The sequence below is a fragment of the Rattus rattus genome, chromosome 4 (genome assembly GCF_011064425.1).
Source record: "Rattus rattus isolate New Zealand chromosome 4, Rrattus_CSIRO_v1, whole genome shotgun sequence".
Taxonomy (NCBI): Eukaryota; Metazoa; Chordata; class Mammalia; order Rodentia; family Muridae; genus Rattus; species Rattus rattus.
Window position 1 is genome coordinate 42,947,204 of NC_046157.1, and position 22,032 is coordinate 42,969,235.

Here is a 22,032-nt window from a genome sequence, read left to right on the forward strand (position 1 = left end):
TTGTATGAATCATCATTTCCCCACAGAATTTAATAAAGGACCTTTTCATATTTTTAGCAACAATCCCAAGGTTTGCATCTGTTGACAGAGACATAGCATTGTCTCATCAAAACAGGGAAATGTTCTAAGACTGTCCAAGTTGTCAATGACATCAAATTTATGTTATTTTAACAGAAACTACACTGTTACAGTAGCTAAAGACCTTATGATGTCATAATAAATAACATACAAACCTGTCACAGAGTTTAACTTGATTTTTGTTGTATTTATTTTATTATACTGTTTTTCACTTCATATATTTTTAAAGAAATGGACACATAAACAAGAGTTCATTTAATGCTATCTCTGGGGGACTAGGGTATGTACACTTGGAAAGAGTAGTACCTGCTCAAGATAAATAATTGTAGTTGCATCCCTAGCAATGTGATATACAGATGTCAGTATGGGTAGGCTTTCCAATGAAGAACAGATCATGGCTCCACACATGCTTGTAATTTCAGTGATGGGGAGGGTGGAAACTGTGGTTATCAAGTTAAACTTATCACTCAAGGTTCATTGAAAGACACTCTTTTAAGAAAATAAAAATAATTAATCAGGACATCCTCTGGCTTCTTCTCAAGTTTCTGTAAGCAAACATGACAATTTAGGATTAAGTATGCCTACATCATATACATACACATACAAAACAACAACAACAACTAAAACAACAACTAGCACAAGAAAATTTCTAGTTTGGGTTCATTTTCAAAACATTTTGACAATACAAAATATAGCCACATCAAATGTGCACAAGTTTGCCATGTTTTAATAAGAGCACAACAGATAACAATGTGAAATCTAAGCATTTCTCTTCAAAAATTTTGCCAGGGATTTCTTAACTTGCTTATTCCTCAAACTGTAGACAATTGGATTCAGTACAGGAATTATGATTGTGTAAAATACAGAGTCCATCATATCCTGATCATCTACCTGTGGAGATGCAGGACGCACATACATGAATAGAAGAGGGCCATAGTACAAAGACACAGAGAGGAGATGGGCTCCACAGGTGGAAAAAGCTTTCTTTATGCTTTTGATAGATTTCTGCTTTAGGATTGAAAACAAAACAAGTGTATAAGAGACAAGAATGGTTGTAATGGTGAATACCTGAATGGAGCCAGAGAAAATAAAAATCATCAGGTAATTGAGAGAAGGGTCGTTACAGGAAATCTTTAACAGTGGCATAACATCGCAATAAAAGTGGTATATTATGTTAGAATTACAGAAAATTAATCTGAATAAGAAGCCTCCATGAATTAAAGCATGGATCAGCCCACCTACCAAGGACAATATTAAAAGACGTACACAGAGCCTATTTGTCATGATGACTGGGTAGAGTAAAGGTTTGCATATGGCTACATAACGATCATAGGCCATGGCTGCCAAGAGAAAACATTCTGTGGTTGCACTCACTACAAATGAAAAAAACTGTGTTACACATTCAGAGAAAGAGATCAGTTTACTCTTGGCGAAAATGTCTTGTAGCATCTTTGGTGTCACTGTGGAAGATAACCAGGTATCCACAAATGCTAAACTCCCAAGAAATAAGTACATGGGGATGTGAAGGTGAGGGTCATTCCAGATGAGAGTGATCAGACCAAGGTTGCCCACAACTGTGATGAGATAGATGACCAAGAACAGCAGGAACAGGGGGATTTTCCACTGGGGCAGATGAACAAGTCCCGTGAGGACAAATTGAACGAGCAGAGTTGTGTTCTCCATCCTTATGTCCTTACTAGATGTCCCTGAAATGAAAAATGTTTAATGTCACACAGAAGTCACTAAAATTTGTAAAATAAAATGTTGAGTAGCAAAATTTAAAACACAACTATGTCCTTATCAGGAAGACTGCCATATCTCATTTAGTATCACTATATAATTAAAATTTTTTATTCAAATTGAAGATACTATTTCACTTTATTATTCCCATAAAAATCTTGAACATGTTAATATACTTAAAGAAAAGATAACTTTTAACACTAATGAGCAGGTATGATTACATTGCTCTATTCTTTTGAGCATGTTTTCCAAGCCAATTACCATGATACCTCCAGAATTTCTGTGTTATAATCAATCATTTCCTGAGTCCATGTTACTTCAAAGAAAAACAAAAGGAAAAACACAGTAGTAATACAAAGAAGAACTGAATAAGATTTTTTAAGAATGTGGTTTTAATGGTGGATATCTATTAAGAATAAAACAGATAAATATGCTGGCAGAAGGCAAAGGAAAGAATCTTTGGGTGTAAGTGACAAGAGATCCCTGAGTGTTGAGAAAATTTCAATGACTGAAAATGGACTAACGCAGCCTGGAGATCTTCATGTCTGAGATCTGAAATGTGACTGGATTTTTTTTTACAAGAAGTCAAACATTCACATTACTCTGGTATGAGTTAGTTTTATTTGATTAATAAAACTTGAACTCAGGAGATAATGCACGAACATTTTAAGGTTTTCTGAAAGTAGTATTTTGCATGTAATCAGAAAATAGCAGTGAATGGTGGGGATGAGATGGCCATGATGTGATGTTATGTGTCCTGAAAAGTATGGAGGAGAGTTCCCAATTGTTTTGTGGCCCCTGACTATTGTAGTCTTTTACCTGTAGGATACCTAAGAAAAAGCGTTTATAGAGATGGGAGCTCATAAAATTGAAAAGTTTTCTTAAGGCAAATACACTGTCAATGGAACAAAATGAAAAAATCTTTACCAAGCCTACACGAGATAGAGGGTTAACACCCAAAATTTACAAAGAACACAAGAAGATAGATTCTAGAGAACCAAATAAATATATTAAAATGGGGTACAGAGCTAAACAGAGATCTTGAATGGCAAGGAAGAACCTAAAGACATGGTCAAACAACTTTAGCCATCAGTAAAATGTGAATCAAAACAACCCTGAGATTCCACCTCACACCAGTCAGAATCCCTAAGATCAAAAATTCAGATGACAGCAGATACTGGCAAGGATTTGGAGAAAGAGGTACATTCCCACATTTTTGGTAGGACAGCAAGTTGGTAAAACTACTCTGGAAGTCATTCTGGAGCTTCCTTAGAAAATTGGATATAGTTCTACCTGAAGATCCAGCTATACCACTACTGGGCATATACCCAAAAGACGCTCCAACATATAACAAGGCACATACACTACTGTGTTCATAACAGCCTTATTTTTAACAGTCAGATGCTGAAAAGAACCCAGATAACCATCAACAGTGGAATGGATCAAGAAAATTTCATACATTTACACAATGGATTAGTACTCAATGATTAAAAACAATGACCATGAAATTCGTAGGCAAATGGATGGAACTAGAATATGTCATTCTGGGGGAGATAATATGGTCACAAAACAACACACATGGTATATACTCACTGATAAGTGGATATTAGCCAAGGAAGCTCAAACTACCCATGATAAAATTCACAAATCATATGTAACCCAAGAAGAAAGACCAAAGTGTGGATGTTTCACTCCTACTCAGGAGGGGGCAAGAAAATAATCATAGGAGATTGAGGGAGAGGTAGGAGAGTGTTAAATGGGTAGGATCAGGTCTGGGAGGAGACTTGGTGGAAGTAGAGTGGGTCAGGAATTTGAATGGAGATTTGTAGCAGTGGGGGAGCGGGAAACTGAGGGTAATTTCTGAAGGTTCCTGATGCCAGGGATGCAAGTAGTTCCCAGGACTCAATGGGGATGACATTAACCAAAACAACCAACAAAAGGAGATAGACCCTGTAAAAAACATTTTTAGTGGTTAGGCACAGCCTCCAGTTGAGGGAGGGGGCCACCCACCCAACTCCAAAATATTGAACCAGAATTTCTCTTGTATAAAGAATATGCAGGGACAAAAATGGAGCACAGATTGAAGGAAAACCAGGCAGCGACTGCCCCACCTAGGGATCCATCCCATATACAGACACCACACCCAGACAATATGGATGCCAAGAAGTGCATGCTGACAGGAGCCGGATATAGCTGTGCTCTGTCAGAACCTGGCAAATACAGAGGCAGATGTTGTAGCCAACCATCAGATTGAGAATGGCATCAGCAATCAAAGAGTTAAAGGAAGGACAGAAGGAATTGAATGGTATTGCAACCCCCTAAGAAGAACAATATCAACTAACCAGACCACCCAGAGCTCCCAGGGACTAAATCACCATTCAAACAGTACACTTGGAGGGACCCATGGCTCCAGCTGCATTTATAGCAGGAGATTGCCTTTTCTGGCTCAATGGGAGGGGAGTCTGTTGGTCCTGTAAATCATTAATGCCCCAGCATAGGGGAATGCTAGGGAGGTGAGGAGGAAGTGAGTGGGTGGGGAAAGCACCCTCACAAATGCAGGAGGGAGGGGAGTTGGGATAATTGGTTTGTGGAAGAGAAACTGTGAAGGGGGAAAACATTTGAAACCAGTATCGTGGATGCCAGGGTGTAGAGGCAGATGGAGTAGGTGGGCAAGTGAGAGAGCACCCTCATGGAGGCAGGGGGTGGGGGATGGTATGGGGTGTTGCAGGAAGGGAAACTGGGAAAGGGGACAATATTTGACATTTGACATGTTAATATCCAATACAAGAAAAGAAAAAAAAATATATATATTAACCCAAGAAAACATATAAAAAAGTAAGAGAAGAGGAAAACACTACTTGGGTGGATAAAAAGAAATAAAATGGAGGAAGAGAAGCAGGCAGTGCTTAACAAAGACAGATGGATTTATCTAGAAAAAGAGAAAGAATAGAGAAGAAGCCACATATGACTGAAAGTTTAGAATGCTTATTTCTCTTTAATTATATAAACATGCACACACATACTCATAATATACATATATCATATACACATATATACTTAATACATATAAATAGACACTACATAATACATATATATAAATATCATACATACATATATAATATACACCAACATCTCACACACACACACATATCCCTAAATATGTGAGACTATTTAGAGAGAGAATATGAGTAAGAATATTTGGAGGGAGAAGAGAGAGAGAAAATGATATAAATATATTGTATTTACCCAAATTAAAATTAAATATGTAAGTCAAAGTTTATTTAAATGTACCCTTGAAATTATATATAGAAAAACAAGTTTCTGATGCTTGGTTTTCAATGTTTTCTTAGCTTTATTATTTATTAACTATTATCGATTTTGCAAAAACATTTCTTTTTTTTAAAAGCTCAAAATATATTTTCTCTAGAACATACATTTTAAAAACAGACACATTAAATTTGAGTTCATTAACTTTGTGTAGTTGATATATTTGAATGAATATGGTCAGTGGATTTGTTTTTCTCTCTATTTATATGATGTCTTTTTGATTTAAAAACATTTTTCTGCAAATCTTAATAGTTTGATTTAAGAACACAAATCCACATTTCTATCTAACAGTTTTGTAGGCGTGGTTCTATTCTTATTTTGATTAATTGAATAGAAATGATCCAGATCAATTTTGCATACAGATGATATATGCCATGCCAATAATACATCTTTAGGGTAATATTTATGGAGATACTTTCTTTCATGGAGCACAAAGCTCATCAAGAGATACAGATTCTCAGATTGCTTGATATGGGGACTTTAATAAATCATTAATGAAGGAAAGATAGCCATAATATCCTTGTTATATTCCAATATGTATTTATTTAAATTTACATAAACATATATCTAGATATATATTAAGGTATACTACAAGATGAAACATATTCTGTATGTAAAGTCTGCTCTGCATACATTCATAGACAATATATTATGAACACATAACTAATAATATAAATGTTATTGTTAGAAGTTAATGATGCAATTTAAATCTTCCACTTATAAGTAACTGAACTTTAAAGACAAATGAGTGAACATAATTAAAGAATGGCTCTCCTACCAAAATCATCAGGATTATTCCATACATGAGAATCATTAAGATTTCATGCTAAATTTTGAGTTAACAAACTACTTCAGGAGAATTTCAAAGTCATTATAGTCCGTGCATGTAACCCACCTGTTAAATGACATGGTCAGTAAATTTAATTAGGTAAAAAGATTTCTAAACATGTTAAAGAGAACAATTAGAGCTAATTTCCCATTGATATTTAGTCATGAACTAAAATATTCAGGCAAATTTTAGTTGTTGCTATCTTCATTTACAGCAGCTGCATAAAATTATTATGAATTAAAATGGCTTCTTAATTTTCTGTGGAAAGCATGGTGAAAACTACACAACTCATTTGTTTCTTACCCATTTCAAGAAAAACAAACTGCTAAGGTCCTTATAAAGTGTTGAGTGTTCTAAAGCAGGAAAAGCACAATAGTGCAAGACAATAGGACCATGTGCAATGATCGTCCTCATCACGATTAGTCTGGAAGTTTCATGAATTAGCAGAGCAAACTGTGTTTATATGACTTTTCATTCCATGAAGAACATTGCCTGATTTTCTCCTAAGGAAGGACTGAAGAACTGCAATTCCCACCAGGGCATCAGGGTTCACTGGAGGCAAAGAAGTTTCTTTACTGGACACTGTAAGTTTGGACAGAATTATAAATTGGTTCCACTGGGCACTGTAAATTTCCAAACCATAAATATTTATTTACTGTAAGAGAATGTAATTTTGCCACAGAAATTATGCTTTATTTCACACTGTGACAGGTTTAACCAAACTACTATACAATTTTAAGGCATCGAATAATGTGCTTTTCCTGAGTTCATCAAACATGACATGATCATGTCAATGATCAAATCTCTCTCTGTCTCTCTGACTCTGTCTCTTTCTGTCTCTCTCTGTTTCTATCTCTCTGTCTCTATCTGACTCTCTCTGTCTCTATCTCTCTGTCTGTCTCTGTTTCTGTCTGTCTGTCTCTCTCTGTCTCTCTGTCTTTTTGTCTATCTGTCACTCTCTGTCTCTCTCTCTCTCTGTCCTCTCTCTCTCTGTCTCTGTCTCTGTCTCTCTCTCTCTCTCTCTCTCTCTCTCTGTGTGTGTGTGTGTGTGTGTGTGTGCGCGTGTGTAAGTTATGTGAAATATTTGATGGTTGTTCTGATTTTCTAAATGTATAACCACCCTAAAATCCATTCAATGCTGATGCAGCCATCACAGTAATTCTGTGTCACTGGATTGTCCCTACAGCTTTGGTGAACTCAGGTACAGTTTGCACTGAAAATACCATTCTTTTAAGCAATATAAAACTCTATTTCAGACTCGTGATTAAGAGTTCAGCTTACTCTGGGACGTGAATTGTCATTTTTACTGTACATTCAATGTATTTTTTTTTTGCTTTTATGTAAGCACATTGAATTTATTACATAAAATTAAAACAAAAATTCTTTTTTTTCTTTTTTTCTCTCCTAATTCCTCCCTCTCCCATTCTATATGAGTGTTCCCCTCCCCATCCTCCCCCCATTACCACCCTCCCCCGAACAATCACATTCACTGGGGGTTCAGTCTTAGCAGGACCAAGGGCTTCCCCTTCCACTGGTGCTCTTACTAGGCTATTCATTGCTACCTATGAGGTTGGAGCCCAGGGACAATCCATGTATAGTCTTTGGGTAGTGGCTTAGTGCCTGGAAGCTCTGGTTGGTTGGTATTGAAAAACAAAAATTCTTATCATTTTATAACAAGACCAAATTGGTCTGTGTTTTTATTCAAAAGAGGATTTTGGTTTTAAAAGTTGAGTACCTGCCTAGACACTTATGAAAATTATTAAATGAAGTTTTGCTTGGAGTTATGATTGAATTTCCATCAATTTCTAAAATGATCCTAAACATACTTTGCTATTGTGTATTAAAAGGTTTTGCAAAGTGACATTCCTGGCATTGAAGGTGATACAGTCAAAATAGTAATCAAGTCTTTCTATTCCACCCAAGAAATATACCTCAATGACAAGAATAGATTTCACCTCAGGGAAAAGGATTGGAAAATATATTCCAAACAAATTAATATAAATAGAAAAATAGTGAAATCATTAAAACATTGAACCATAATTAATCAAAATAATGGAGAAAGACACTGCATATTTATGAAAGGAAAAATACTCCAAAATGTCATGTAAAAATTTAACATCAATGCCACCAGTGTAAGGACAACCAAATATGTAATAGAAATACTACTACAGCTTAAAGCACACACTGACCCTTACATCCTGATAGTGAGGGACTACAGAACCCAACTCTCACCAATGACCAGGTCATCCAAACAAAGATCTAAACAGCAGAATACTGAGAGCTCGCAGACATTATAAACCAAGTGTACCTAACAGGTAGTCACATAACATTTTACCAAATCAGATAAACAAAGAAATATGCATTTAACTCTGTACCTCATGGAACATACTCCAAAACTGACCTTGTACTCAGTCTCAACTGATAAAAGAAAATTTAAGCAAAAAAACTAGATCTTATCAGACCACCATGAATTAAAGCTAGCTATTACTACAACAGAGAAAATAGGAAGTTTCAAATAAATGGAAATTGAACAACTCTCTACTCCATGAACAATATGTCAAGACATAATTAAAGAAAAAACTGAAATGTTTTCTAGAACTCAATAAAATGATTACAGAGTATAACTAAACTTATTGGACACATGAAAATAGTGTGGACTGACAATAGAGGAGTTAGAAAAAAGATTGAGGTAGCTGAGGGGGTTTGCAACCTCATAGGAAGAAAACAATACCAATCAACCAGACACTCCAGAGCTCCCAGGGACTAAACCACCAACCAAAGAATACACATGAAGTGACACATGACTCCAGCCACATATGTAGCAGAGGATGCAGTTATCAATGAGAGGAGAGACCCTTGATCTTGAGAAAATTTGATGCCTCAGTGTAGGGAAATGCTGTGACAGAGAGGTAGGAGGGAATGGGTGTGTGGGTGGCTGGAAGAGAACCCTCATGGAGGCAGGGGGTGGGGTGAGGGGATAGGGAGGTTTAAGAGTGGAAATCCAGAAGGGTGATAACGTATGAAATGCTGATAAAGAAAATATCCAACAAAAATATATTTAAGTATAAAAATAATGCTAGGAGGAAAGTTTATAGCATCAAGTGCCTACATAAAAACGTTTGGAGGAATTGCATACTAGCAACTTAGCAGCACAACTGAAAGCTCTAGAACATAAAGAAGTAAGCACAGAGAGAAGTAGATAACCAGAAATAATCAAACTGATGAGTGAAATTCATAAAATAAAGAGAGAGTCAATGAAACACAGTTGGTTCACTGAGAAAGCCAGCAAGATAGACAAATATTTATAGAAAACAACTGAGAGGCAGAGAATTTCCAAATCAAAAAAAAATTATCAGAAACAAAAGAGGTTGGTAACAACAGCAACCAAGAAAATCCAGAAAATCATAATGACAGAATTTAAATTACTGTACTCTGCCAAATTGAAAGAAAAGAAATGGACACTTTTTTAACAGGTACCACTAAAATATCAAAGTTTAAGCAAGATTAGATAAATAACTTAAATAGAACTATAACTTCTAGAGTAAAAGTAGCAGACATCCAAAGTCTCCCAACAAAAGAAAGCCAAGGTCAGATGGTTTTAGCCCAGAATTCTACAAGAATTTCCAAGAAGAGTTAAAACCAATATTTCCCTTTTTTAAAAACTGATCCCAAATGCTATCAACATATGTTTAATATTGTATCACTTATTTTTTATTGTATATTTTTGATTTACATTTTGAATATTATTCCCTTTCGCGGTTTCCCTTCCATAAGTCTCCTATCCCATCCCCCATTCCATTTTTCTGTAATGGTGTTCCAACTCCCAAACCATCACCCTTCCTGCCTCCCCACCTTGGCATTCCCCTAGAATGAGAGGTCCAGCCTTGACAGGACCAAGGCCTTTTCTTCCCATTGGTGCTCTATATGCAGATGAAACCATGGGTCTGTTCATGTGTCCACTTTGGGTAGTGGTTTATTCCCTGGGAGCACTCGTTGGTTGGTATTGTTGTTCTTATAGGGTTGCAAGCCCATTCAGCTCCCTCAAACCTTTCTCTGACTTCTCCAATGGGTACTCTGTTCTCAGTTCAATGGTTTGCTGCTAGCATTCGCCTCTGTATTTGTTGCACTCTGGCTGAGCCTCTCAAAAGACAGCTATGTCTCACTCCTGTCAGCATGTACTTTTTGGTTTCATCAATATTGTCTGGTTTAGTGGAGATGTGTGTGTATGTGTGTGTGTGTGTGTGTGTGTGTGTGTGTGTGTGTCTGTGTCTGTGTGTGTGTGTGTCTGTGTGTGTGTGTCTGTGTGTCTGTGTGTCTGTGTGTCTCCATATCTCCTACTCTGAATATTTTTGTTCCACATTTAAAAAAGGACCAAAGCATATGCAATTTCATTGTCCTTCTTGAGCTTCATGTGGTCTGTGGACTGTATCTTGGGTATTTCAAGTTTTTGGGCTAATATCCATTTATCAGTGAATGTATAACATGCGTGTTATCTATGATTTGGTTACCTCACTCTGGATGATATTTTGTAGTTCATTCCATTTGCCTATGAATTTCATGAAGTCATTGTTTTTGATAGGTGAGCAGTACTCCATTGTGTAGATGTACCATATTTTCTGTATCCATTTCTCTATTGAAGGGCATCTGGTTTCTTTCCAGTTTCTGGCTATTATAAATATGGCTGCTATGAACATAGTGGACCATGTGGCTTTGTTGTATGTTGGAGCATCTTTTGCGTATATGACCAGCAGTGGTATAGCTGGGTCCTCAGGTAGTAAAATGTTGAGTTTTCTGAGGAAACTCCAGACTGATTTCCAGAGTGGTTGTACCAGCTTGCAATCCCAACAAAAATGGAGGAGTGTTCCACTTTCTCCAAATCTTTTCCATCACTTGAGATTTTGATCTTAGCCATTCTCACTGGTATGAGGTGGAATCTCAGGGGTGCTTTGATTTGCATTTCCCTGGTGACTAAGGAGGTTGAACATTTCTTTAGGTCCTTCTTAGGTATTTCATGTTCCTCAGCTGAGAATACTTTATTTAGCTCTGTACCCCATTTTGATAAGATTATTTAGCTCTCTAGAGTTAAACTTCTTGAGTTTCTTGTGCATATTGGCTATTAACCCTTTATTGGATATAGAATTGGTAAAGATCATTTCCCTATCTGTTGGTTGCTGTTTTATTCTAAGGAAAGTGTCCTTTGCCTCACAGAAGCTTAGCAGTTTTATGAGGTCCCATTTGTTGATTCTTGATCTTAGAATTTAAATCATTGGTGGTTTGTTTGAGAAATTTTCCCAAGTGCCCCTCTGTAGGCTCTTCCCCACTTTTCTTCTATTAGTTTGAGTGTACCTGGTTTTATGGGGGAAGTCCTTGATACACTTGGAACTAAACTTTTAACAGGGTAATAAGAATGGATTCATTTGCATTCTTCTACATGCTGACCTCCAGTTGAACTAACATCACTTTTTGAAAATGCTATCTTTTTTTCCATTGGATGGTTTTAGATCTTTTGGCAAAGATCAAGTGACCATAGGTGTGTGGGTTCATTTCTGGGTCTTCAATTCTATTACACTGATCTACCTGACTGTCTCTGTACCAATACCATACAGTTTTTGTCACTATTGCTCTGTAATACTGTTTGAGTTCAGGGATAGTGATTCTCCCAGAAGTTCTTTCATTGTTGAGGACTGTTTTCACTATCCTTGGTTTTTTGTTTTTCCAAATGAATTTGCAAATTTCTCTTTCTAACTCTATGCAGAACCAACTTGGAGTTTTGACAGGGATTGCATTGAATCTGTAGATTGCTTTTGGCAAAATGGCCATTTTTACTATATTTATCTGCCAATCCATGAGCATCAGAGATCTTTCCATATTCTGAGATCTTCTTCAATTTCTTTCTTCAGAGACCTTAAGTTCTTGTCATACAGATCTTTCCCTTGCTTGGTTAGAGTCACATAGAGGTATTTTGTTATTTGTGAATGGTATCATTTCTCTAATTCCTTTCTCAAACTGTTTATCCTTTAAGTAGAGGAAGGGTAATGATTTCTTTGAGTTAATTTTATATCCAGCCAGTTTGCTGAAATTATTTATCATGCTTAATAGTTCTCTGGTGAAACTTTTTGGGTCACCTAAATATATTATCATATTACCTACAAATAGTGATAATTCAATTTCTTCCTTTCCTATTTGTTTCCCTTTGACCTCTGTTTGTTGTCTGATTGCTCTGGTTTGGATTTTGAGTGCTATATTGAATAAGCTGGAAGAGAGTGGTTAGTTTGTTTAGTTCCTGATTTTAGAGGAATTGCTTCAAGTTTCACTCCATTTAGTTTGATGTTGGCTATTGGTTTGCTGGATATTGCTTTGCTATGCTTAGGTATGGGCCTTGAATTCCTCAACTTTCCATGACTTTTAACATGAAGGGGTTTTGAATTTTATGAAATATTTTCTCAGCATCTAATTAGATGATCATGTTTTTTTTTCCTGAGTTTATTTATATAGTGGGACAAAGTTGATGGATTTCTACATATTGAACCATCCTTGCAGTCCTGGGATGAAGCCTATTTGATCATCATGGATGATCATTGTGACATATTCTTTGATTCTGCTTGCTAGAATTTTATTGGGTATTTTTGCATCAATATCCGTGAGAGAAATGCAAATCAAAACAACCATGAGATTCTACCTGATACCTGTTAGAATGGCTAAGATCAATATCTCAGGTGAGAGCACATGCTGGAGAGGATGTGGAGAAAGAGAAACACTCCTCCATTCTTGATAGGATTACAAGATGGTACAATCACCCTGGAAATAAGTATGGCAGTTCCTCAGAAAATTGGGCACAGTACTACCTGAGGAGCCAGGTATACCCCTTCTCAGCATATGCCTAAAAGTTGCTCCAACCTAAAAAGAGGACACATATACTACTATATTCACAGCAGCCTCATTTATAATAGCCAGACTTTCAAAATTACCCAGATATCCTTCAACAGAAGAATGGAAATAGAGAGTGTGCTACATTTACACAATGTAGTACTACTCGGCTATTAAAAACAATGACTTCATGAAATTCTTAGGTAAATAGATGGAACTAGACAATATCATCTTGAGTAAGGTAACCCAATCAAAAGAGGACACACATGTTGTATACTCACTACATCATACACTAGCCAAAAAACCTCAGAATACTCAAGAAAAAGTTTAAAGACCACATGGAGCTCCAGGAGAAGAAAGATAAATCTGTGAGTGCTTCAGGATTTCTTAAAAAAGGAAACACAATGCTTACAAGGAGGTAATAGGAACACAAAGAATGAAGAAGAGACTGCCACACATGGGGATCCATCCTATATGCAGTCACCAAAACTAGACACTATTAGGGATGCCAAGAGGTGCATGATGACAGGAGCCTGATATAGCAGTCACCTGAGAGGCTCTGCCAGAGCCTGCCATATACAGAGGCAGACGCTCAGTGCCAATCATTGAACAGAGAAGTGGTCCCCAGTGGAGGAGTTAGGGAAAGACTGAGGTAACTGAAAGGGGTTTCAACCACATAAGAAGAACAACAATATCAATCAACCAGATAACCCAGAGCTTCCAGCAACTAAATCACCAACAAAAGGTTACACATGGAGCAACTCATGACTCCAGCTGCATTTGTAGCACTGGATGGCCTTGTCAGATATCAATGTGAGGAGAGGGCCTTGGTCCTGGAAAGGCTCAATGCTCCAGTGTAGGAGAATGCCAGGGTGGGGAGGCAGGAAGAAGTAGGTGGGTGGGTGGGTAAGCACCTTCATGGAAGCAGGGGTGGGAGCATGAGATGGAGTGGTTCTGGAGGGGAACCCGGAGAGGGGCAACATTTGAAATATGAATAAAGAAAATATCCAATAAAAGAAAGAAAAAAGAGAAAAAATAAAAAATTATGTCATATTTACATAAAAGACAAGCAATATCTTAAGGCTATCTTGAATGGTATTCTGTCCATGATTTCTATTCATTTATTAGAGTTCTGAGAGAGATGGGGGTCTTTAAGTGAGTTAACCTATTACCCTATAATGGGTTGGCAAGGTTCCTATTAAACACCACAGGCTAGAGCATAAAAATTACAGTGCCAGTAAATGTTTACCCATTTTTGGAGCTCTTGAATAGTGAGATAAAAGTCTAAAGATTACCACAAAGTCCAAAGATCTGCAAAGATTAAAAGCTATTGTCATGGCTCTGGTTAACCCCAGAATGTGGTAACTCTCAACTCCTGAACATACCACATACTTACAATACAGAATATTGGGAAATTTGGCTGTACACAGCTGGACACTTCAAATCTTCCAGCTACCCTTCACTGTTCTGAAAGATGCTACATACACTGCTCTAGGAGAAAGATAATATCAGTCTTGATCAGTGCGTATTTGCATCTATAATTATAACAAATCTGATAAGACATGCACACCTGTACAATAATGGTATTAATCCCATCCAAAGGCACCTTCATGATTCCATGTATCAAAACTCATATCTGTCATTATTGCCTTGTACCTAGTACCTATAGACAGATCATAGGCCTTAAGGGAAGAATCTACTACTATTGTTGTCCTAAATGGTCATAGTATTACACTGAGTCCTAGTGATTTACTGTTATTTCTACAGATGAATGCATTTATCAGTCCTCATCAGGAAAAACTTCTTTTTGGTTTAGATGGCAAGTATCACAGACTCACACAGCTTGTTGAGGGATAGGGAATAAGAGACTACAATATTTGCCACCTTACATGGGGCACCTATATCATACCTTGGCATTTATTTCTCAGAGATTATAGCAGGATAGGGAATGAAGAGATTAAAGAGCCAAAGGTGGTGCATGACTTCAAGGCAACAATGGTTTCTGAACATAAAAATGAAGTTGTGCACTATATGAATCAAAGAAATTTGGACATGGCTTTCCTGCAGCTTTGAGTATTCTATTAGGGATTATAAGACCTGCTCTAATCTTATAAACCTGAAATCCAAATTAAAAACAATAATGATATTTGTTAAATGTGTTTTTATCAATCATTATTAAGATTGAATAGCTTCCTGACACACACACACACACACACACACACACACAAACTCACTTACACAGACACAAACACACACACAAAGAGGAATGTTTAATTATAAGAGGATATCAGTGTATGCTACTTTTGATTACCACAAAGTCTAAAGACAAGTAGAATGGAGGCATCTATGACAAAATATTAATCTGCCTATGGTCATTATGTGATCAATAGGAGAAATAAATCTTTATTTTATTCTTCATATGAAGTATGAATTTTAATTTCCTGAATTCTTCTTTAAAGGTACTTGTCTACAAACCACAATACTGTATGTTGCAAAAGTTGGAAAGTGTTTTAAAACTTTAAACTGTAATCTAAACAAGTTTGTAGCCAAAATTAAGTATGATACAAGGTCAAATGTGACCCATGAACAATAAAAAAGCTCTTAAAGACTTTAAGTTAGTAATATTCTCTTTGAGATTATAAATGCTATATAAAATTTATCAAATTGGCCATTTTCTTAAAAATGAGTATAATTTCACTTGTAAATTAGACCAGCTTTCCACAAATGGAAAAAGAAAGCCAAGATAAATCGACTCATCAAAAGACAGGTTCTCTTGCAGTTTAGAGGTTTCAGTATGTTGTTAACCTTCTCTTATGAGAATTGACACCACAGTCCACTTGCTCTGGGAATCAAAACTGTTCATTTCATGTCTAAAGAACAAACATGAGGAGAAGAGTGGGATCAGAGTCTCACAATCTTTTACAAAAGATGCATTTATCAAAAAATTCTCACATATGTACCAAAGTTAAAGTTCACAAAACCAGTCAATAGTTCCAAATGGCAAAATAGGACTTAAGAAAGAACCTCAGACATTTCCAAGGTGTACAAACATAGGATATGGGAAACTAATATGCTTTAATATGTCTAAAAATACAGTCAGTCTCCCAGATATGATCACATAACTTATAAATTCTGAATTTACATCTCCATAGATATTAGCAATAATATTTCACTAAAATTTACTCAAGAAAAATTTAATCAAAAACAACATTGTAAGAAAGTTAATTTCTAGTTTGGGTTCATTTTCAAAACATTTTGACAATATACATAATACATAGCCACATCAAGTCTGCACAAGTTTGCCATGTTTAAAAAAGAGCATAAGAGAATATAATGTGAAATCTAAGTATTTCTCTTCAAAAATTTTGCCAGGGATTTCTTAACTTGCTTATTCCTCAAACTGTAGATAATTGGATTCAGTACAGGAATTATGATTGTGTAAAATACAGAGTCCATCATATCCTGATCATCTACCTGTGGAGATGCAGGACGCACATACATGAATAGAAGAGGGCCATAGTACAAAGACACAGAGAGGAGATGGGCTCCACAGGTGGAAAAAGCTTTCTTTATGCTTTTGATAGATTTCTGCTTTAGGACTGAAAACAGTACAAGTGTATAAGAGACAAGAATGGTTGTAATGGTGAATACCTGGATCGAGCCAGAAAAAATAAAAATCATCAGGTAATTGAGAGAAGGGTCATTACAGGAAATCTTTAACAGTGGCATAACATCACAATAAAAATGGTATATTATGTTAGAATTACAGAAAATTAATCTGAATAAAAAGCCTTCATGAATTAAAGCATGGATAAACCCACCTACCAAGGACAATATTAAAAGACGTACACAGAGCCTATTTGTCATGATGACTGGGTAGAGTAAAGGTTTGCATATGGCTACATAACGATCATAGGCCATGGCTGCCAAGAGAAAACATTCTGTGGTTGCACTCATCACAAATGAAAAAAACTGTGTTACACATTCAGAGAAAGAGATCAGTTTACTCTTGGCGAAAATGTCTTGTAGCATCTTTGGTGTCACTGTGGAGGATAACCAGGTATCCACAAATGCTAAACTCCCAAGAAATAAGTACATGGGGATGTGAAGGTGAGGGTCATTCCAGATGAGAGTGATCAGACAAAGGTTGCCCACAACGGTGATGAGATAGATGACCAAGAACAGCAGGAACAGGGGGATTTTCCACTGGGGCAGATGAACAAGTCCCGTGAGGACAAACTGAACGAGCAGTGTTGTGTTCTCCATTCCTATGTTCTCACTAGATGTCCCTGAAAGGAAAAATGATTAATGCACACAGCAGTCACTAAAATTTGTAAAATAAAATGTTGGGTAGTCGAATTTACAACACAACTACGTACTTATCAGGAAGACAGCCATATCTCATTTAATATCACAATATACAATAAAAACTTTTCTTCAGAGTGAAGGTATTATTTCAATTCATTATTCCCATAAAAATCTTGAGCATGTTAATATACTTAAAGAAAGGATAAGGTTTAACACTAATGATCAGGTTTGACTACATAGCTCTATTCTTGTTACTATGTTTTACAAGCCAATTACTGATAACTCCAGAATTTCTGTGTTAAACCAATCATTTCGCAATTCCATGTTACTTAAAAGAAAAACCAAAGGAAAGACACAGTAATAATGCAAACAAGAACTGGATGAGATATTTGAAGAATGTGGTTTTAATGGTGGGTACATATTAAGAATAAAACAGATAAATATGCTGTCAGAAGGCAATGTAAAGTATCTTTGGGAGCAAGTAACAAGAGATCCCTGAGTGTTGAAATTAAGAGAATTTTAATGACTGAAAATGGCCAAGTATACCCTGGAAATCATCATGTCTGAGGTCTGAAATGTGACTGATTTTTTTACAAGTAGTCAAATGTTCACTTCACTGTGGTATGAGTTAGTTTTACTTGATTAATAAAACAAGAACTCAGGAGAAAATTCAAGAACATTTTAATGGTTTGCTGAAAGTTGTATTTTGCATGCAATCAGAAATAGCAGTGAATGGTGGGAATGAGATGGCCTTGCTTAGATGTTAGGTGTTCTAAATTGTATGGAGGAGAGTTCGCAATTGTTTTGTGGTCCCTGACTATTGTAGTCTTTTACCTGTAGGAGATCTAAGGAAAAGCTTTTATAGAGATGGGAGCTCATAAAATTGAAAAGCTTCTTTTAGGCAAAGTACACTGTCAATAGCATAAAATGGTAATCTACAGATTTGGAAAAGATAGATCTTTACCAAGTCTACATGAGCTAGAAGGCAAACACCCAAAATATACAAATAACACAAGAAGGTAGACTCCAGAGAAACAAAGACACTTATTAAAATGGGCTACAGAGCTAAATAAAGAAATCTCTACTTAGGAATCTCAAATGGCCAGGAAGCACGTAAAGAAATGCTCAACAACTTTAGCTATCAGGAAATGTGAATCAAAAGAACCCTGAGATTCCACCTCACACTAGTCAGAATGCCAAAGATCAAAAACTCAAGTGATAGCAGATACTAGCAAGGATTTGGAGAAAGAGGAACACTCCTCCATTTTTGCCAGGATAGCAAGTTGATAAAACTGCTCTGGAAATCAGTCTGAACGTTCCTGAGAAAACTGGGCCAGCTCTACCACTACTAAACATATACCCAAAAGATGCTCCAACCTATAACAAGGCACATACATGACTATGTTCATAGCAGCCTTATTTATAATAGCCAGAAGCTGAAAATTAACCAGTGAGTGGATACAGAAAATGTATTACATTTACACAATATATTAGTACTCGGTGATAAAAAACAATGACTTCACAAAATTTGTAAGCAAATGGATGGAACTAGAAAATATCATTCTGGGTGAGGTAATACAGTCACCAAAAAAAAAAAAAAAAACAAAAAAAAAAAAAAAAAACAAAAAAAACACACACACATAGTATATACTCACTGATAAGAGGATATTAGCCAAGGAAGCTCAGACTACCCATGATAAAATTCACAAATCATATGTAACCCAAGAAGGAAGACCAAAGTGTGGATATTTCACTCCTACTCAGGAGGGGGAAACAAAATAATCATAGAGATTGAGGGAGAGGGAGGAGAGTTAAAGGGGTAGGATCAGGTCTGGGAGGAGATGGGGAAGAAGTAGAGAAGGTCAGGAATTTGAATGGAGATTTGTAGCAGTGGGAAAGTGGGAAACTGAGGGCAATTTCTGAAGGTTCCTGATGCCAGGGATGCAAGTAGTTTCCAGGATTCAATGGGGATGACATTAGCAGAAACAACCAACAAAAGGAGATAGACCCTGTAAAAAACATTTTTAGTGGTTAAGCACAGCCTCCAGCTGAAGGATGGGGCCACCCACCCAACTCCAAAATATTGACCCAGAATTTCTCTTGTATAAAGAATATGCAGGGACAAAAATGGAGCACAGATTGAAGGAAAACCAGGCAGCGACTGCCCCACCTAGGGATCCATCCCATATACAGACACCACACCCAGACAATATGGATGCCAAGAAGTGCATGCTGACAGGAGCCTGATATAGGCTCCTGAGGTGCTCTGTCAGAACCTGGCAAATACAGAGGCAGATGCTACAGCCAACCATCAGACTGAGAATGGTGTTAGCAATCGAAGAGTTAAAGGAAGGACAGAAGGAATTGAATGGTATTGCAACCCCTTAAGAAGAACAATATCAACTAACCAGACCACCCAGAGCTCCCAGGGACTATATCACCATTCAAACAGTACACTTGGAGGGACCCATGGCTCCAGCTGCATTTATAGCAGGGGATTGCCTTTTCTGGCTCAATGGGAGGGGAGTCTGTTGGTCCTGTAAATCATTAATGCCCCAGTGTAGGGGAATGCTAGGGAGGTAAGGAGGAAGTGGGTGGGGGAAGCACCCTCACAAATGCAGGAGGGAGGGGAGTTGGGATAATTGGTTTGTGGAAGAGAAACTGTGAAGGGCAAAATCATTTGAAGGCCAGTGTAGGGGAATGCCAGGGTGTGGAGGCAGACTGAGTGGGTGGCTGGGTGGGAGAGCACCCTCATGGAAGCAGGGGTAGGGGAAGGTATGGGGCGTTTCCGAAGTGGAAACTGGGAAAGGGGACAATATTTAACATGCTAATAAGAAAATATCCAATACAAGAAAAGAAGTAAAGAAATGTATATAAATAAAATAAACCATGAAAGCAAATAAAAAAGTAAGAGGAGAAGAGGAAAGCACTAGCAAGAGAAAAAGCACAACCAGCAAGGAATGGGAGACTTGGTTGAATAAAACCTAAAATGGAGAAAGAGAAGCAGGCAGTGGCTAACAAAGACAGATGGATTTATTTAGAAAAAGAGAAAGAATAGAGAAGAAGTCACATATGACTGAAAATGTAAAATGCCTCTTTCTCCTTAATAGTGTTCACACACATACACATGTTAATATATGTATCTATATCTCTATATATATTACACTATATAATATACACACATGTAACTTAATACATATAAATACACACCATATATAATGCATATACACATATAATACACACAGTCATCACACAAACATACAAATACACACACACACACACACACACACATATATATGTATATTTCTAAATACATGAGAATATTTAGAGAGAGAATATGAGTAAGAATATTTGGAGGAAGAAGAGAAAGAGGAAATGATATAAATATGATATATTTACCAAATTAAAACAAAATATGTAAATCAAAGTTTATTTAAATGCACACTTGAAATATATTTAGAAAAACAAGTTTCTGATGCTTGCTTTTCAATGTTTGTCTTAGCTTTGCTATTTATTAACTATTACTGATCTGGCAAAAATATTTCTTGTTTTAAAGGCTCAAAGTATATTTTCTCTAGAATATACATTTTAAAAACAGACACATTGAGTTTGACTTCATTAACTTTGTGTAGTTGATGTATTTGAATGTATATGGTCAGTGGATTTGTTTTTTCCTGTGTTTATTTGATATCTTTATGATGTAAAAACAAATTCAAAATGTTTTTCTGCAAATCTTTTTAGTTTGATTTAAGAACACATATCCACCTTTCTATCTAACAATTTTGAAGGCTTGATTCTATTCTTATAAAATAAAATTGTTCCAGATCAATTTTGCATACAGATGATGTTTACACCCTGCCAATAATACATTTTAGGGTGATTTTTATGGAGATAGTTTCTTTCATAGAGTACAAAGCATGCCAAGAGATACAGATTCTCAGGTTGCTTGAAATGTGGAGTGTAGCAAACCTTTAATGAAGGAAAGTGTAGCCAAAATATCTTTGACATATTCGAATATGTATTTATTAATATTTACATAAACATATATCTAGATATATATCAAGCTATACTACATGATGGAAACATTCTGTATGTAAAGTCTGCCCTGCATACGTTTGTAGATAATATATCATGAATAAATAATTAATATTATAAATATTAGTGTTATAAGTAAATGATATAATTTAAATCTTCTACTTATAAGTAACTGAACTTTAAAGACATGTGAGTGAACATAATTAAAGAGTGGCTCTCCTACCAAAATCATCAGAATTATTCCTTATATGAAAATCATTAGGATTTCATATTAAATTTTGAGTTAACAAACTACTTCAGGAGAATTTAAGTCATTATAATCAGGAAATATGACTGTTAAATGCCAGGGTCATAGCTAAAAGTAAAGTTAGTAAGGTAAAAAGATTTCTAAACATGTTGAAGAGAATAATTAGAACCATTTTCCCATTGATATTTAGTCATGAACTGAAATATTCAGGCAAATTTTAGTTGTTGCTATCTTCATTTACAGCAGCTGTATAAAATTATCATGAATTAAAATGACTTCTTAATTTTCTATGGAAAGCATGGTGAAAACTACACAACTCATTTGTTTCTTACCCATTTCAAGAAAAACATAAAAGGTCCTTATAAAGTGTTGAGTGTTCTAAAGCAGGAAAAGCACAATAGTACAAGACAATAGGACCATGTGCAATGATCGTCCTCATCACGATTTGTCTGGAAGTTTCATGAATCAGCAGAGCAAACCGTGTTTATATGACTTTTCATTCCATGAAGAACATTTTTACCATTGCCTGATTTTCTCCTAAGGAAGGACTGAAGAACTGCAATTCCCACCAGGGCATCAGGGTTCACTGGAGGCAAGGAAG

General features: G+C 36.2%; 2 protein-coding genes across 2 annotated transcripts; both read right to left on the minus strand.

The window, feature by feature from the left end:
* Positions 1–837: 837 nt before the first annotated feature.
* On the minus strand, positions 838–1,773 carry LOC116897939 (olfactory receptor 187-like). The gene has a single exon (XM_032899339.1). The coding sequence runs from the start codon at positions 1,759–1,761 to the stop codon at positions 838–840; it is 924 nt and encodes a 307-aa protein (XP_032755230.1). The 5' UTR covers positions 1,762–1,773.
* Positions 1,774–16,183: 14,410 nt separating this feature from the next.
* Positions 16,184–17,119, minus strand: LOC116897940 (olfactory receptor 187-like). The gene has a single exon (XM_032899340.1). It carries the CDS (start codon positions 17,105–17,107, stop codon positions 16,184–16,186), a length of 924 nt encoding a protein of 307 aa, XP_032755231.1. The 5' UTR covers positions 17,108–17,119.
* Between the last annotated feature and the right edge of the window lie 4,913 nt (positions 17,120–22,032).